Raw genomic sequence first — 19,735 nt, forward strand, 5'->3', positions numbered from 1 at the left:
CACCTACACTTTGTTTTAATTCCTGTGAAACACCTAAAGGGTTAACAAACTTCCAAAATGCTGTTTTGAATACTGTGAGGGGTGCAGTTTTTGAAATGGCATCATTTATGGGGGTGTCTCACATACAAGTCCCTCAAAGTCACATCAGAACTGAACTGGTCCCTAAAAAAATCAGTGTTTGAAATTTTCTTGAAAATTTGAGAATTTGCTATTCACTTTGTAAGCCTCCTAGTGTCCCAAAAAATTAAAAGGAAGTTGAAATAATGATGTCAACATAAAGTAGACATATGGTCTTTGTTAGTTATTAACTATTTTGAGTGGTATGATTATTTGTCTCACAAGCAGAAAATTTAACATTTTGCAAATTGCTAAATTTTCCATTTTTTTACGACATTTTGGTATTTTTCACAAAAAAACACAGACTGTATCGACCCAAATTTACCACTAACTTGAAGTACAATGTGTCACGAAAAAACAATCTCAAAATCACTGGGATAAGTAAAAGCAAAAAAAAGTTATCCCCACTTAAGTGAGACATGTCAGATTTGAAAAAAAGGGCTCTGTCAGGAACGCAAAAACTGGCTCTGTCAGGAAGGGGTTAATACATACGTTAGTAAGGCATCCTAATGCTCAGTGTAAGAAATAGTCATTGATTAAAGATTCATTAGATCTATATTGCTTGACTGACTTCAGTCAGGGCTGACCTGGTACTTAACACTCTTTTAATTCTTTGTCACGTAACCTTGACAATTCTGTACATGGCTCAGGGTGCTAATGCTTCTAGTGTGAACCTCAGACCCTTAAGAACATAGAGAAAGTAAAAACTTTCCAGTACACAAAGCCATATTACTACAGTAGGTAGAGTTATACCAAAAAGACAATGTTAACATTAAATCCACATGAAAATGATCCATGTTGACAGTCTCATGTTTTTTATGAAAAATTCCACTTTCATTATACTGTGTTTTGTTTTTTTAATTGTCTTGTGGGGTCAATGTGGGTTCACATGGTAAACAAGGTTTTCCAGTGGCACTACTTTGGAGATGATATTGATACCTGGGAGCAGAATGTATTACTATGGTATTGGTATGGTTGACAACTGTTCAATGCATTTTGCATAGTTTATGTCACGATTTTCAGTTACCCATAATCCTCATGTCCTTTACACAATACTTCCATTGTGCATAATCAGCTCCGAGCTGCCATTTTTGTAACTATAAAGTTTTTCTTGGTACTTTGTAATTCCAGCATGTCAGCATAGTGAAATAGCCTCTAGACGTGAAGTCACTCACTTGTATATGCTATGCTAGCTAACCATTTTGTTCATTTTATTATACTATGACACAATGTACTCTATATGCATGTTATACCTAATTAAATGCTTCAATTATCCCATCCCGTGGGGCATGGACTTGGTAGGCTGTAATAATTACATCCTAACTATAATAATAGCAGCATATTTTACATGGCAAAAACTATTTTCACTGATGATTCAAGCCGAAAGCCTTTATTAAGGGAGTTAAACACTATACTTATTTCAAGGCACCTATCTATTGTCTTGTATACTTTTGGATGCAAATAGAATCTAGTGGTAAATCAGTACACAGTGTAACTACAAGCAGTGAGTAGGAGACTACTTACACCTGTAAGCCCTGTGCTGTTGCCTTGCACTGTCTCTGTCCAGCGACATTAGGCCCTTGCCTGCATGAAGTGCGTCCTCCGACCTGCTGCTCTATTGCACATTTGCGTCCATACGCATGTCTGCAGCGCCATCCTCTCAAGTGAAGAGGATGTTACACCTTCTCCATAACATAGGACCAGTAGTAACTCTGCACGTACCACTCTACCACAGAGGTGTGAGATCCGATTTGTCCAAACACCACCTGTGCTGTCCCAATAATTCCTGACTGGATTTGGTCCATCCATCATATGTGCATTGCTTACCTGCTGTACATACATGCTGCATTAACCGTTTTTATTCTGCAAACCTGGTTAATAAACCAAAGAGCTGGTTATCTATCGCATAGACTGACCTCCATCTCATAACGCTGCCTCCTACACCAACTACAGTATAGGGTCTGCCAAAAAGTGCATAATTAATTAGCCTTCTGCAGATAATAAACAGGATATGCAATTAGTACAGGCAAAAAGAAATGGACAAGAATAATTTGGCATGGTTCCACTTTAACAGAAGGTGAATGTCTCATGCGGACGCTCATTAAAATAACTAATTACATGACAGTTGCTGAATATCTCATGTACCACACTTTAACAAAACAGCAAGCAAGTAAATGACACTTTGTCTGTCTAAACTATTTTTCCTCCGTTTAAAAAGCAAAAACAACTTTTCTTGGACATAATATTGGCACTAATTTAATTTGGATTTAAATAAACTTTTATAGTTAAAGTACACTTTAATTTAAACAATTAAGGAGATATTCAATATTGGGTCATGACTGTCGGGGTGGCCCGACAACTGTGACCCTGTCCCGTTCTCGGTCTGCTCAACCGAGATTTCGCAGGCAGGATTCAATGTCCCCCCTGTCGCGGGTTGAGAAGGGGGCATGGCCAGGAATCGGTGAGCTGCGGCCGGGAGCTCGCCAATTCCTGGTCGTTCTTGGCAGAACAAGCCCAACTGCATGTGAAGTCGGGCTCGTTCTGCCGAGATCCCCTGTTCAATGCTGTCGAGGTAGACAACATTGAATATGGCCCCGCAGCAGTCTCCCCCATTGGGAATGGCTTTGCAACAATGGTTACAAAGTGCAAAAAAAAAAACTATAATCTATTTACCTATAATATGTTTTTAAATCAATATTTGCATAAGTTCTATAAAGTTATGAAGACAAAGCAAAATGAAACAAACAAATACAGCAAGACTAATAGGTATATTTATTAAAATAATTTGTACTAAAATAATATGAAAATAGGGTGTTTTCACAAACTTTCCCCATTATGTTAGTATCATCTGAATGTAACCATGGGCAATTGGAAGATAATTCACAAACGTCTCCCCAGAGCTCTTAAATTCACTTTTTTTTTTAGTTGTTAACCATATATTATACATACTTGTAATGGGAAATGCGGCCTGCCTTTATTACAATATGTGTCAAAACAGCTGAGAGGCCCTGTGATACAGTAATAATGCTATACTGACCTAGCCTCAGCCAAGGTTTTCACCGATTCTGCACAGCTTTCTCTGCCTGCTGGCAATGAAGGCTGTGCTCATATTCTGCACCTGTGATCAGTGATTTTGGTGAAGACATCCGTTCATCTGATCGCTGTGTACCTGCTGTGACTCCCACTGCGTTAAAGTCATGCTGTGAAGTTTGCATATCACTTTACAGCACCAAGGGTCAGAGGACTGCCCTCATGGATCACCAATTATTGGTCCTAACTACAGGTAAGTGTAAGAAGAGGGAAGGTGTAAAAGTGCAGTACGGATGGTGTAATGGTTAGCATTACTGCCTCACAGCACTGAGGTCATAGGTTCAATTCCCACCATGACCCTAACTGTGCAGAGTTTGTATATTCGGTACTTGTGAGTTATCCGGGCGTCCGATTTTTAAATCGGGTCGGATCGGGACATCGCATCGCATGCGACCATCGGATGCGATGCGATGCGATGACCCGATTTTTCCATAGGAATCAATGTTAAAATGGACTGAGTCCATTTTAACATGGAATTCAATGGGAAAAAGGGGTCCTTTTCATACCCCTACTATCCAAGTGGGCATGGAGTTGGATATAAACACCGAGCCCGGAGCGTAGCGAGCCCCGCGAGGGGACACGGAATACCGTCCCCTCGCGGGGCGCGCTTCGCTCGCCACGCTTCGGGCTCGGTGGCTCGCTACGCTCGCCACAGGTTTATATCCAACTCCATGCCCACTTGGATAGTAGGGGTATGAAAAGGACCCCTTTTTCCCATTGAATTCCATGTTAAAATGGACTCAGTCCATTTTAACATTGATTCCTATGGAAAAATCGGGTCATCGCATCCGATGGTCGCATGCGATGCGATGCGATATCGCATCGCATCGCATCTGATTGTATGCCTTAACTTAAGGCATACAATCAAAAAATCGGACGCCCAGATAACTCACAAGTACCGTATATTCTCCCCGTACTTGCGTGGGTTTCCTCCGGGTACTCCGGTTTCCTCCCACATTCCAAAAATTTACTGGTAGGTTATTTGGCTGCTAACAAAAATTAACCCTAGAATGTCTGTGTGCATGTACATGTGGTAGGTAAGCTTCACTGGGGCAGGGACTGATGTGAATGTTCAAATATTCTCTGTAAAGTGATGCGGAATATGTGTGCACTATATAAGAAACTGTTAATAAATAAATAATAATAAGGTTGGGGGAGGGTAGCTCTCAGGGTATTTTTCATTAAAAAAAAGAATTGTGGTAAGAAGCTTCTCACAAGCTCTGTCCCTGGATGTGATAATAGAAACCTCTTCACGATTTATCTAATAATTGCAATACAAATTTTAATTTCAGATGTGATTTGTGATAAATATGCCTTTAACCCAGAGACAGGACAATTAAGATAGCTTGAAAATGAGGTTCGGAATAAATGTTTTTCTTTTTCCTATTACTATTTTCTCACTTATTAATTCATTTGCTAACCATTTAGTTTGTGGAATATCACAGGAATATTATAGCCCAAGTAGTAAATAATTATGTATAACAATGAAATATAAACATCAATATACGCATCATATACCACAAATATTATTTATGGTATATGCTGTGTCGGGATATTAATTACTAATTACAGTCATCAGCATGGAAAGTTTATGATCAAATGCAAAGAAATGGCTTATGGGTGATCCCGCCTCTCAGCGCTGTGCATGCTGCACATTTATGGAATCATGCAGTAATATACTTTCATTATACCCGACTCTTCCGAGAGAACCATTTTAATCCCAGGAGCAGTTATTTCCAGTCAGGAGTAAATTACTTTTTTTGCTGTGGCATGCTGGGGGAATAATTGAATAGATGTCATATCAATCAATTTCAGAAAGAGATTAAGGCAGTTATCAACCTTAAATCACTTGTCCATAAATGATGGGAGGCATCATCATCAGCGGGGAATCCACCAAATGAAAGAGACCCACAGTTATTCTGTTAGTAAGGCAAATGAGACATGGGACGAAGGATTTAGTGTCTCAGCAACTAATCATTCTGAAGAAAATAGGCAACACAGAGCTTACATGATAAGAAAGTATATGGTATATTATGCTGGAGTTAAATATAATATGTTAAATATAATATGGGCTGGTCATGAGATGAAAATTTATAGTTGAAATGTTATGTAGAAGTAATGTCAACAAATTTAGAAGCACAGGTGTAATTTTCATGTAAAACATTGCCAGAATGAGTGGGTACCTAACAATACACAATGACAGGTTTTATTACTTTAATAACTAGCTACTGGTCCTATAGCTCACACAGGACTCTTGGCAGACTAAACCAGGGAAAATGCATCTATTATTAATGTCTGATATCAGTGTGCTGCTGAAAATTCTAATGAACTGAATTTAATATCATGATTAAAAAATCCAGGCAGTTGGGAATAATTGTTACTGTTTCATAAATATGTGTATTTGCAATGCTTGCTAAGCTCTACATAACTCTGTAAAAATCAGCAATCTAGAAGCATACCACCCAACTGTTTCCCTCTTTCCGCAGAAACATCCCATTTTTTTGGGACGTTCCCGCATCCTGCCCAGCGCTGGCATTGTCCCGTGGCGGGAGGGGGGGGGGGGATAGTTGGTAGTCCCCTGGGGAATAGAAGCTGTGTGCATTCGCATACATTCCCGTACTAGAGAGGCTGGGGCTAACCAGCATACGTAGCCACTGGTCAAGCACCCTCAGCAGCAAAAACAGTGGTGTGGCCTCACGGGAATGACGCAATTTACAGGCCAAACCCCCTCACGGCTTAGCCACACACCCTAATTCCGGGCAGGAGTCCCTCTTCGCCTGTCAAGAAAGTTAGAAGGTAGTAAATCAACCTTTAGAATAGATTGAGTTAATAACAGATCTGTGTAAAGTGTTTTTCATGTGACATACTGTAAACAAGGGATGCCCAGAGGAGGGGTGCAGCACAGTTCAAAATTCAAACAGGGTAGCCACAGCCTGTGCTGCAACCCCTTCTCTGGAGCCGCCACTTGACAAAAATGTTATGATTGTAAAAAGTTGTTTGTCTTAATGTGCATAATCACTGGACATTTTTGCCCAGTGTGTATGCCGAATGATGTAATCAAATTCGCTGGCTGATAGATCGTTCAGCACATACTCACCAAGCGATTTTCCTCGGCCCAGTGATATTCACAGGAGATAAACCACTTTCCATAGTAGGAGACTTTAGAAAGAGTGTTTAATCGATCCTGTAAAATGATGGATGGTGAAGCTTAGCATCGCTGCGAGAGAGCTCATCAGTGCTCATCGCCCACCCATACACACTAGTCGATTTTGAGCTCAAAGTTGCTCAAAACGAAAAAAGGCATCTCCAGTACTTTGAGCTCAAAATTGACCAGTGTGTATGGGCCTTTTCTATTTGTGGTATTAGATGGTAATACATCAGTATAGAATATTCTTAAGGTGTGTACACACGGGGGCGATATTGGCTGAAATCGCTGGTAAATCGCCAGCTGTGAGTACTCCCTATTAGCGTTAACGTAGACATGAACTCACCATGGTGCTATCATATGATTATCATCTGAATAGTGCTTATAAGCAATCAATCTGCACTTAACTTGATAAATCCTGTGAGGATAAAGTCATAGGGGTATTTTTATTATAAATACTAAAACCAGTGTTTTTTTCTGATGTCCCTGATGACATAAATATAGAATTTTACAGCATATAAAACAACTTGGCCCATCTAGATTGCAACCTTATTTTTTATTATTGCTGGTATAATTTTACCATTTTTAAAATGTCATCATTGTCATTCCACTACTTTATATACTAGGTAGGTTTTCCACTGGCAACAGGGCCTTTAGCAACTTGCAGGTGAGTGTAGATTAGCTTTGGCCCATTTTTTCATAAAGCACAGGCCATTCAGAAATGGTTGTTTCCACATGGTTTAGGTATTGGAACAATTTTATAAAAATTATAACACAGGAGATAGAGATAATCCCTGCAAGAGTCCAACTAACTCTATAGTGTGTCTTCTCTATTCTTCTCAGAGGAGAGTCTGGAAACTGCGATCTGGCCTAACTTTCAGTGCTTCCTAAATGCTTACCTTTTCAGAACTTGGCATGTTAGGTAACACAAAGACAAACATACAGATAGTGGTAGATGCTCAATTAGTTCAGTAATATTACTCAGGTGCATGCAAGGGAGGGGTTAATACTGGTTAAGTAACAAGACATTTTTACCCCAGCTCACTGAGTAGTATTAGTAACCAATCTTGAACACTACATGATAATAGAATTCAGAGATATTGGTTACATATACCTGATCAGGTGTATGACATGCCCCCAAGCCACGTCAAGGCTTCTCTGTATATTGGGGGTCCCTAGCGCTATATCTAGGTGCAGGGTGCGGCATCCCAAAAACCATCATAAGCTAGGAGGCCCAGTGCCGCATGCCAGTGAGATACTAAGTGGTAATAATTAGTGATAGGAAGCCAAAGCTATATATAAAGAGAGAGAGATAAAATGAAATGTAATTAAAATAAGAGACAGATCGTGTTAGTGAGGGAAAAGTGTTAATAGAATGTAATGAGAGGAGAGTCTGGAAACTGCGATCTGGCCTAACTTTCAGTGCTTCCAAAACGCTTGCCTTTTCAGAGCTTGGCATGCTTGGTAACACAAAGACAATGGGCCTTATTTTGGTTCATTCTTTCTGACAAAATCCTTCTTAGATGGACAAAACCATGTGCACTGCAGGGGGGCAGATGTAACATGTGCAGAGAGAATTAGATTTGGGTGAGTAATTTTGTTTCTGTGCAGGGAAAATACTAACTGCTTTATTTTTACACTGCAATACAGATCTCACTTTGAAGTAAAACCCCACCCAAATCTAATTCTCTCTGCACATGTTACATCTGCCCCACCTGCAGTGCACATGGTTTTGCCCATCTAAGAAGGATTTTGTCAGAAAGAATGAACCAATATAAGGCCAAAGTAAGATCTCCAAATTCCTCTGATTATGGGCCAGATGCACCAAGCTTCAAAAGTGATATAATGGAGAGTCATAAACATCCAGCCAATCAGCTCCTACCTGCCATGTCACAGACTAGGTTTGAAAATTATCAGACAGGAGCTGATTGGCTGATTGTTTATCACTCTCCATTTTATCACTTTTGAAGCTTAGTGCATTTGGCCTTATGTGTTTGTTTTTTTGTTTGTTTCTTTGTTTTAGCACAAATCTTTCACTGAACATCCCTATCTAAATCAGTCCCTATGTTATAGCATATGGGTAAGAACTTCAGATAGAGCTGGTCTTGTATGTTATGTTTGAAGAGAATTTAGGGATTTATTTATTAAAGAGAGAAAAATAATATCTATGGTAAAACTAGGTAAATCATTACTGGTCTTTATTAAAAAGGTCGACACCAGAAGCTCAACAGTATATCAACATGGTCAATAGGTTGACATGGTCATTATGTTAACAGTTTATATGTTAATGGAAGTACTGATGGTATTTGCTTGAGTTTTCTCCTGGGTACTTCCTCCCACACTTCACAACTATACTGGTAGGTTAATTGGTTCCTGAAAAAAAAAAATTAACCTTAGTGTGTGCGTGTTTACATGAGCCAAGTGGTTCTTATCTGCCTTCAAATGTTATGTTCTATGACATGCATTTAATTTGATAGTTTTAAAAGGTCTCGAGGTCCAAAAGGTCAACACACAAATGGCAACATGTTTTGCTCATTTTAACCTAACCATATGCTATAACCATAATCATAACCCTAAAAATCTACAAAACAAAAAAACATTTTTACTGTATATTTCAATGTGAACCTTTTTAAAAACCCTTTGACCTTTTAAATTAATTTCAGAACACTTTCCGGTGTTTACCTTCTTACTGTAGACTTTGTTAATGTACAGGCATCAGGATCCCAATGAAAATGAATGTATTCATTGGTGATTGGACATTGCACTATGACCCTTATTCTAGTTGACAGATGCGTATTTTCGGACCACTGAGTGTTCTTAGCCCCGCTTACCGTATGGATCGCTCACACCATCCGAATGCGGTAAGACGCAGAGCGAACAGATCGCGACTGGATGTTTCATGTGAACAACTCCCCCATCTGTGGGAACCTCCCCCATCCTCCGATGGTCGCCGACCATCGAATGATGGACCGAGCTCCGAATGCTCCAGACCACTCGGACATTTCTCCTTTCTGCAAAATCAGGGATATGGGCGGGCAGCTGGCATCCGGCTATGTCAGCTGTCCGCCCCCCACACGTGCGTCAAGGCCGGATTACCATACGTACGCAGTGGTCAAAGTGGGGCGGTATACGGGGGTATGGCATACCCCCACTTTAATCTGAAGATAAAAAAAAAAAGTTTTTTTTCCCCCTCAGGATGCTCTCTGATCACTCAGCAGCACATATTGTGCTTTTGTAATACCCCTGTACAACGAAGCAGTCTGGCAGGGGACATTGATGGACAGGGGGGTGTCCGAAGGTGCGCACTATATTCACTCTTTACTTTTCCATACCCCCACTTCAAAATTTCCACTTCGACCACTGTACGTACGCCCAGCGTTTTCATGGGAACGCCCATGAAATGCAGGGCGTACGCATATGGTAATGAGCCCAAACAGCCCTTCACACCCCTCTCCACCACCTGCTCGGATGGTTCTGTACGATCATTTTCTGTACGGCATTCACGCCGTATTTGGACGTGCGCAGCGTTCGCTCATGTGCAGAAACGCCTTTGCACATGCGCAAACACAATACATCGGCCTTCCGACCAAACACGCAGCAGTCCGACTTAATCAGAATAAGGGCCTGTATGGGGTACATTTACTAAATACTGTAGGATGTTCTATTGAAGATGGGATGTTGCCCATTGCAAACAATCAGATTCTACTTATTTCATCTAAGTAAATTTACCCCTATGAGGGGGAACCCTGCTTGAGATAGAAGTACTGTAATATTAAAGCATTCTCTACCTTTTATTTCGTGTCAACTTTTGTGTGTGGGTTTTTTTTCCCAAATTCCCCTTAATTCTCAATGTTTTTCTCTTTTTTTCTTTGTCTGCCAAAAAAATCTGTGACATTACAATACGCACCATTTGTAGACTGCCCTTGTTAGTTTGTTTTCGATAGTTACAACACAGTTCTACACTAAAAGTAACTTAGCTCGTGCTGATATGCGACACGCTCAACTCCTGCACATTAGTCAATACTCCGGGTGAGGTATGCAGTTCTTCTTCTTGTTTGTGCCACACTGTTTCTATGGTAGCATCAACCAGACATTTCAGCCCATCATTTTAAAAGGATTTGTATTTGCTATTTCAAAGAACTGAAAACTACACATTTATTGGAAGCATAGAAACTATGGAGGCGATTCAGACACGTCTGATGCGGGCCAAATTCGCTACCCCAGCCGATGATTGGGGTATGTGCATGAATATGCGCATGTGCAAACCCATGGAGCAAACCCTTTTGTCGAGTTTCACACTTGCCAGTGCATTCGCTCAATAGTGGGGAGACAGGGGGCGGACTTGGGGTGGAAGCAGGGGAATGCTCAGCGTTTTATGGACGCAACCATAGAAACGCTGGGCGTACCCCTTCTAATACAGGTGTGCCCATGCCTGCTTGGGAGTGGGAGGCTGACATCACATGATGTCAGTGCCCTCCCCAAAATTTGTCAGGAAGTGTACCTAGCGTCCAGACTGACATTTCTTTATGAACACTGGAAAAATCATTCAATGGTGAGAGACCATCAAATGAATTCTCCTCCTTGCGTCCGCATGCAAGTAGATAAGTAGATAGAGTGCAAGGCGTATGTTTGGTGGGGTGACGTTTACCTGCTTTGCTAGGCAGCGAATATACGCAGCTTAGCCAGCAGCTCTGAATCAGGCCCTATCTATTAGAACTGAGGGCCTTATTCAGATCTGAGCTCAGTACAAATGTGTTCGGAAAATGGGCAAAACCATGTGCACTGCAGGTGGAGCAGATGTAACATATGGCTCCGTATGCCGCTCTAGTCACTCTCCTATCACCCATTCTAGGTTATACACACCAGTGGCAGGCGTGTGAGCCAATGATTAACCGCTGCTCTGCTAAACTGAGTGCTATGAACGTGGTATAAATTCTAATTCCCAGGCAGATTGGGACAGTGCAGTCCCAATTGCAACAGTGTAATGAAGCCCTCAAGAAGGGACTGTCCCGCTAAATTTGGAATGGTTCATGAGGTATTATTTAGTGTTCTAAAATAAACTGGCACAGGGCTTATAAAGCCTTTCATTGGCTTTATGGGTATTTTTTTTCTTCTGGAATTTGGTTGGAGCTAGACACCAACCTTGCACGAAAATGAAACATTTTAGGACTTGTTCCCATGTGATATAATGCTTTCACACTGAAGATTTTTCCTGAGTCTTGTTTGATTGATGAGGCTTAGGTACCACTGACCTTTATTCTTTGGTGCATTTGAACTTGAAGTATGAGGTTGTTACCAATAACCAAAGAAGACATTCTCTATTTTACACAGATCATTGTGTAAAACATTGGCAATGTATGGGGTTCAGCAATTGCCAAATCTGATTGGTTGCTATCTTCATTTCTATAAACCCACACCAGTATAAATTCCTCCACGTGTATGGTAAAAATCAGGTGATTTGCAGACTGGAATTAACATTGTTTTATTCAAATGGACACTTGTTTTTCAAAATTCTGATCGTTCTATGAACACAAAATATCTATGTATGGGTGCATATTATTGGATTGGGGCAAGACTTGGTGCGATTGCTTATGTATGGACCTCTGTAGTCCTCATGCTCCCCATAAAGGGGTCACGTGCAGCCATTATACTGTAGATTCTCAAGTATCAGATTGAGGGGCAGATTTATTAAGCTTGATGAAGTGATAAAGTGTCTGGTTTTTATCACCGGCCAATCAGCTCCTAACTGTGAGTTACCGGCATGATTTGAAAAATGACAGATAGGTGCTGATTGGCCGGTGATAAGAACCAGACACTTTATCACTTCACCGAGCTTAATAAATCTACCCCTGAGTGGTGTTTGCAGTTTCTACGTATTCAACTGTTCATTGTGTTTTATTGTATTAATAGTTTTAGCTAACATCAGCCCTGTTCCCCTGCATTGTGTACATGCTATCAATAATTGAAAACTTGCTGTTGTGCCACTACTACTGCTAAAATAACACACCGTAGGACAAAACCATTCCCATATAAAGCATGTCAAGCCTTGAAAACAACACAGCATGACTGGGAGTATATTGAAGCTGTTTTGTTCTTTAATTTCTTTTTCAATCTAGAGATTGATTGCTATGAGCATACACAAGAATGGCTATTTTAGTGGGAGTTTCGCTCTAGCCTGTCTCCTGCCATCTCAGAGAATAGCGCACTGGACAGTTCTTTTCATGTTTGCACAATTCTCACATTACCACGTTTATTTGGGGGGGAGCTGTAACAGTAGCTGAATGACCATACACCTAAATCCATCACAAAGAAGTCATTTTATTTAAGCGCTTTTATAGAGACAACCTGTAAATCTGTCAATTTCAATAAATACAACAAGCTATAACCATGGCTATGGTGTAGAGTAAGAATGTATTTTGCAGCACACCTCTTGACATTTCCTATTTCAGATAGTTTGTTATAAATTTGATTTGGTAGCGCTTTACAAGTAGCCCTGAGCAGGGACTATTGCTGAGCTGTGTGGACTGATCATCCTTGGCAAAACAGACCTACATCACCTCTATTCACAGTAATTTACATTGGAACAATAAAACCTCTAAATACACCACCAGGTGTATTTAGCGATCTGATTATAAAACCTCTAAATACACCACAAGGTGTAGGCGTGGCCAAGTCAATGGCTAATGGCCGAGATAGCAGTATTCGGATGAAGCGATCTGATTAGTGCTACCTGCAGGAGATGTCTTTTTCCTTCAGATGCCACCTGCAGCATTAGAATATTTGCGCATCGCTGCGTCGAAAGATGGAGCAACAAAGCTCACTACGCCTGTCTCTGAACCAGACTCAGAGTTGGTTTCAAGTGTAAATTTGCTAAGTTTTTGCTTTGCTCCCAAATCTGCATCAACAACTCAGCATATAAACATCAATTTGTCGTGACCATTGTTGTTTTTATTTCTTTTAGGTACTCAGAGGAGGAAATCCGTCAAAAAGTAGGAACTTTTCGGCAAATGCTCATGGAGAAAGAAGGGGTGCTGACAAGAGAAGATCAACATGGACGTCAGATGTAAGCATACATATAGTGTCATTTTACATTCCCGCTAAATGCCTATAAGTACATTTTCTATGATTAAAAGTAGTATATTAGGAGGAGTATTCAAGCCCATATTTAGTTGGAAATATCATCAGTTTTCGCCTAGAATAGATCTATTCAATTTTTTTTACAGTTTTTCTGACTTTTGGAAAGTCAGAAAAGATGTGGATCAGCAAATCTTATTTTGTTAGAACTTTCTAGAATATAATATATAAAATATGATTGGTTGTTACGGGCAATATCCTATCTTCACTAGAACTCCTAGCAAATTTTCCCCTACGATTGCACTTCATCCAATGCATTTACACACTTTGGGCTGAAGTTGAGTTTTATATACACCTGTGTGTTTCCGTGTAAAGTACTCATATTGTTGTTGTGCAAAGACACAGAAAGAAACTGAATATGTTGCATCTAAAGCAGCCCATACATCAGAAAGCAATTGGGACAATTCCTGTTTGGACAGAGATTGTGCAAAATACATGTTGGACATTCTTGATTTGCCAGTTCTGTTCCAAAATGTATCAAAATTACGAGTCATAGTATATGTGTTTTTAATATAGTGAGGCAGATGTATTAAGCCTTAACAAGAGATAAATGCAAGTGTGATAAGGAGAGATAAACATCCAGCCAATCACCTCCTTATTGACTTTTTTCAAACACAGCCTGTAACATGGCAGTTAGCAGGTGATTGGCTGGACGTTTATTTCTCCTTATCACACTTGCATTTATCTCCTGTTAAGGCTTAATACATCTGCCCCATTGTATTGTACCATTCCCCAGAGAAATTGCTCCAGCTCTGCCATTTGGCGATTTGGGGCATTGGGGCAAATGTATTAAGCCTGCTAAGGAGATAAACCAGAGATAAACTGGAGATAAAGTGGAAGGAGATAACAAACCAGCCAGTGTTTGAAATATGACAGTTGGGAGTTGATTGGTTTGTGCATTATCTCTTTCCACTTTATCTCCAGTTTATCTCTTCCCCAGGCTTAATACATCTGCCCCATAGTCGCTTATATATGTGGACTGCACTTATTAATTACACATGCATGGTGCAACCATGACGCATATATGCAGTAGAAAACATTCCATCCAACTCTGCAAACATTGACTATCACCTATGAATGAGGCCCATAGTCCCAAGTTACATATTGTGCTATCCACATTAGATACACCTCCAAAAGAGGTGTTGTAAGAGGCTGATTTATCACCATCTGCATCTGCCAAAGTGCTGTGATAATATCAGCCCAATTCGCAATACAATAATTGACTACAATGCATGGATGTATCAATTATTGCATCCATGGACAGAGCTTACAAGAAAGCTCTATCTCTCTACAGTGGCAAACGCAGGATTTTCAGAAGGGGGGTTCCAGAGGGGCGGAGCAAAGCACAGAGATGGACACTTAGGTGACCCAGTATATGCCGGGTCAGTTAAAGTATTATAGATAGACCAAACGTATATAAATAATAATAATAATAATAATAATAATAATATACACACACACTAATATATATAAATACATAAATACATACATAACAGCAGTGTAGACCCCTGGGCATAGCAATGTATTGGGGCCCCTACCGATCCTCCAGCGGTAGGGGTGGGGAAAGCTTTGATGTCCCGCGGGTGGTAGGGGGTATTATATCAACCGCTCAGCATGTAGGGCCTGGATCAGTAATTTCCTCTAATTACCCCTTTACTGCACAGATGGTGGGAGATGGGGTGGGAGAAGGGGGCATTGGGCTGAATGAAGGGGCCCTGATACATAACTTCCAGGATGGTAGAGGATGTTTAATACGCAGAGGAGGGGTGTATAATGGAGTGGGCTTATTATTCATAATTTTCTGATGGGAGGACAGCTTGCTTGACTGCAGATATCTCCAGTTCCCAGAAATAGATTTCTTAGATTTTAATGGAATTAAAAACTAGAGAATCCCACCTACCAAATGGTACTGGGGACTAGGGGATCAGAGTTCAGGAGGCAAAGCAATCTGCCAATGAGAATATAAAACTACATACCAGGAGTGTGGAGCTGGAGCAGTTACCAGCTGCTGGAAGGCTGATATCTCTGATTCTGGGAAGAGTAGAGACAAGCTGCTAGTGTCCATCAAAGGGGGAGAGTCCCAGCTTTTGGAATATATCCTCAGAAAAACTGTAAGTCAGACAGAACCTGAAATATCGCTCTGGGAAGAGCAATTAATTGGCTTGGATGGGGACCACTGTTTTGAAGTCAGATATCTCTGATTCCCAAGGGCCGATTTTTAAAATTCTTGTACCCATGGAAAGAGGGGACCCTCAGCTTTCAGCTTAATTCCCATAGACTCCTGGGGGGGTTTCTGGGTACTCAGAAACCCCCCCTGCGTGCGCTACTGCTCTACAATGGGTCATCGCAGCACTATCAGATTATTTAAAAAAGAAAAACCCCAATCCTGTGTTCCGTATTTGCTGCCACCATTTTCATGGCCACTACTAATGCCACCTGGGGCAGAGAATTCTCTGCAGAACCCCCGCAATGCATGTGAGCCGACAGTTGAAGCTGGTGTTAATATCACTTTTTTCTTTTGTCAATTTGGCCAGATCACATTTCCTGTTAGTATGGGAATTGCAGTCTGGTTACTTTACTTAAATAAATGTGAATTAAAGGGTTTGGAGCAGTTTTTCACAAAGGTGCTCCAAAAACACTTTAATACATTCCAGTGATACTAAAATAATGCAAAAGTGTTGTGAAGTCACTCTTTTTCACATTATTTTAGTAAAAATAATGTTATAAATGGACCAATAAATGTGTTTCTGCTGAATAGAAGTCACAGAAGGACCCAGAGCATGAGGGTATGCCCCCTCAAGCACAGAGTATGGATATAGCTATAGGCCATACAAGAGCCACAGCTGGGATACCAGCCCAAACCAAGAGCCGCTTCATAAGGAGAATACATTCATACTGTACAATGCAGCTGGGGCAAAAGAACACTTGCAGGTGGCTAGAGAAGCAATCTAGACAGCATGGAAACCAAACCATGTAAATTAACAGATGAGCCCATACCTCCCAACTTCTGCAGTTGGGAGGTCGGGACTCTCTCACACAGCGTCTATTCTTGGCAGGCTGGGGGGACTCCCAACTGTCCCCCCCCCCACCGCTGGACAATGGCGGCCCCGGACGGGACGCGGGAACGTCCCCGAATATCGGGACGTTCCCGCGGTAAGCGGGACAGTTGGGAGGTATGGATGAGCCTGTTTCATTAAACGACATTCCATACTGTAGGTAATGGAGATGAAGGCTCTTTACCCCCAGGAGCTGCAGCAAGAACAGGAGACACAGATTCAGAGTTGGAGGGGAACAAAAATAATAGCAGATTCAAAGAATGAAGTAAGACTATCCAGAAACACCAATAAAAGGAAGAGTCAAGAGAAATATAGAAAGAGAGTGAATATGTAATGGAAGATTGGAAGAAGAGAGATATGGGAAGGGGTGGAAAGACACAAGGAAAAAATGCCAGTCAGTGTGTAGGAACTCGGGCATTGTTATTCTGTGGCATTGTCATGCATATTTTTCATAAAATATTCTGTTGTGAGACACTTGGCTTAGTAGCAAAGTCTATGGCGTGCAGTGGCGGGATTTAAATATGCGCTGCAGGGCTGCAGCCCCCCCAGGTAAAATCCACCACTGTAGTGAAGCCAGATGCAGTGTGTGAGACTGCATTGACTTCACTGTGATTGGCAGTGACTTGCTATTGGAAGTCCGACCTGCCAGTCAAAGCAGTCCTATTGGTAGGCAGGTGTTCCTCCCTCCGGGACGCCTCTCTACGGGCTGCCGAGTGGCAGGCCCTAAAATCCGGGTATTGTGCCTGCACAGTACCTGCGTTGGTACTATGCACACGCCGGTCCCGGTGCCTGTGATCTGTATTATACAGGTGCCAGGACAGTGATTTCCCTTCTATGGGCTGTTGCCGAAGCAGCCCAAAGAAGCTGGCCAGTACCGGCACCTGCCATCATATTACAGGCACCAGAAACGCTGCGCCTGTGTGTGGTGGGAACCAGGAGGAGTGACAGCGGCTGCAGCAGGGGGGTGCCTGCATCATGGCCAGCAGCAGTCTCCCTCCTGCCAGAAGCTACGAGCCACCACTGATGGCTTGGCAATTGGGGCTTTTAACCATGATTTTAGAATAGGTGTATGTGGACACATCTGTGGCATTCATTTGGTTGGAATGGCACGATGTAACATCCAATCTTTATGGAAGTTTGAATTTGTATTCTCATCCAGCTCACTTTCGCTATTTATTCAATTTATTGTACCAATTACTTTAAGTACATTGAGTGTCTGGCAGATTCTTGGCTGTGGTGTCTTTGATTAGTGCTATTGGTGGAGACATCTTAAGTCTTGTGATGTTGTGACAGTCAAGGTGAATTTTTCTCAACCACATGACAAACAGTGCCAGTCTGCTATTTTGCAATAAGTATAATATCTGCACTGTACTTTACGTTCACTTTTGACTTTGCTAAGAGGGGGTAACAAAGAAGTATTTTGCAATACAATTTTTGCAAGCAAGTACTATGGGGTAGATGCATAAAGCAGTGACAAGAGTGAATAATAAATGATGATTGGTTGCCATGAGCAATTTCTTCAATTTCACATCTGCACTCTCACTGCTCCAAGCATTTACCATTGTATTCTTTAGCAGTAATCACAGATGAGACTGTGTCCAATTCTTTTTTCAACTTTTGTCCTGCCACATCTGGTGTAATCCAGACAACTTTGTTATTCAACACTATGATGCTATGCAGCTCCAAATGATTCTCACCTTTCACCCTGTCAACAAAGTCTAATTCATTCTTTGTTGCCATGTACTGTTGGTGACTATTGTGGCAATTTTTTCTGTCAGGGGCTAGATTAGGGCTCACTGGTGCCCTGTGCCGCCACCAAGCAGGTGACCTCATGAGAGGTGGTGGGGCTGTTTATAGGAGAAGTAGGTGAGAAGATGGCTGTTGTTTTAATTACTGGCAATCGCGAGTACGCTGAAATGGGGTGGGGCTATATGATTGGAATCATGCAATCTAGCCCTACCCCCTCACGCAGACCCACAAATCATGGGTGTTTCCTTGTGTTGAGGGCACCCCCTGGAGTAGATTGCAGTGTCTTCTCTCATGGCTTTCCTCAGATTACAAAAGTAGGTCATACATTGGTTGGTGAACAAGCAAGACCCAGTTCTATGGAATAAAGAACTTGAGGGCAAGAAAAAGCATTCTGTCACCATTAACAATCAATGATATTCTGTTTTTGTAGTTGAGCAAGTGTTCATCTATTTTATGTTCACCAATTTTCATAAATGTCTGTTTAAGGTTATCTTAGATGATAAGCCCTGTTTACTACCAGCTTTCCTGCATAGAGAAACATTTGATCTTTCTTTGTGATTGAACTAACTGTTATTAGAGGGAGAGAATGATCAGACTTCATCCAGGTACAAATTGTACCTGGATGAAGTCTGATCATTCTCTCCCGCTAATAGATTTAGATCGTTTTACATTTAAGTTTTTGTTTCCTTTTAAAGTAAGTGCTTTATTCAGTGTTTTAGCCTGAGCCTCATAATAAGACTGCTCTGCACAACCTTAGAATAAAATGGAATGTATACTTTGATGTATTAGTTAATTAAAAGTATCACAACCCACTGATTTCTCCAAAATAAATTTAGCCAGTAAATCTCGAAAACAAAATAAAACAGTCAGCAATGCAAGCTTTATTCTATATACTGTAGCTAAAGGCAATCTTGTTTTTTTTACTGAAATGCGCTATCACAATGCTCATTTACTCTAAAATGTCAACTAAATTACAAAAGCTACTTAGCCAGGACTTAATGTTGATTTTAAAGTTATTTAACTTTTTTATTTTTTTATTTGCAACCTACAACATTCTGACAGAGAAAGCTGAGAACTGTTATAAGCAGTAATACTCTACTTATATTTGTATTTTATATATCTCTGAAATGCTTGTATGCTTGTATCGCTGATATACTGTAATCTTATATCGCTGATATACTGTATGCTTGTATCGCTGATATACTGTATTCTTATATCGCTGATATACTGTATGCTTGTATCGCTGATATACTGTATTCTTATATCGCTGATATACTGTATGCTTGTATCGCTGATATACTGTATGCTTGCATCGCTGATATACTGTATGCTTGTATCGCTGATATACTGTAAGCTTGTATCGCTGATATACTGTATTGTTATATCGCTGATATACTGTATGCATACCTCCCAACAGTCCCGATTTTATCGGGACAGTCCCGAT

The 19,735-nt window shown here is 40.9% G+C and overlaps 1 protein-coding gene across 3 annotated transcripts in view; it reads left to right on the forward strand.

Annotated features, from left to right (window-relative positions):
* SRRM3 (serine/arginine repetitive matrix 3) overlaps positions 1-19,735 on the forward strand; it is a 334,253-nt gene that overhangs the window by 220,990 nt on the left and 93,528 nt on the right. For all 3 annotated transcript variants that reach the window (XM_083173931.1, XM_083173930.1, XM_083173932.1), the window contains one exon: positions 13,314-13,415. In XM_083173931.1, the coding sequence (XP_083030057.1) occupies positions 13,314-13,415 (102 nt within the window). The remainder of the gene's footprint in view (positions 1-13,313; positions 13,416-19,735) is intronic.

Source organism: Crinia signifera, chromosome 2 (assembly GCF_055691185.1).
Source record: "Crinia signifera chromosome 2, ASM5569118v1, whole genome shotgun sequence".
Classification (NCBI taxonomy): Eukaryota; Metazoa; Chordata; class Amphibia; order Anura; family Myobatrachidae; genus Crinia; species Crinia signifera.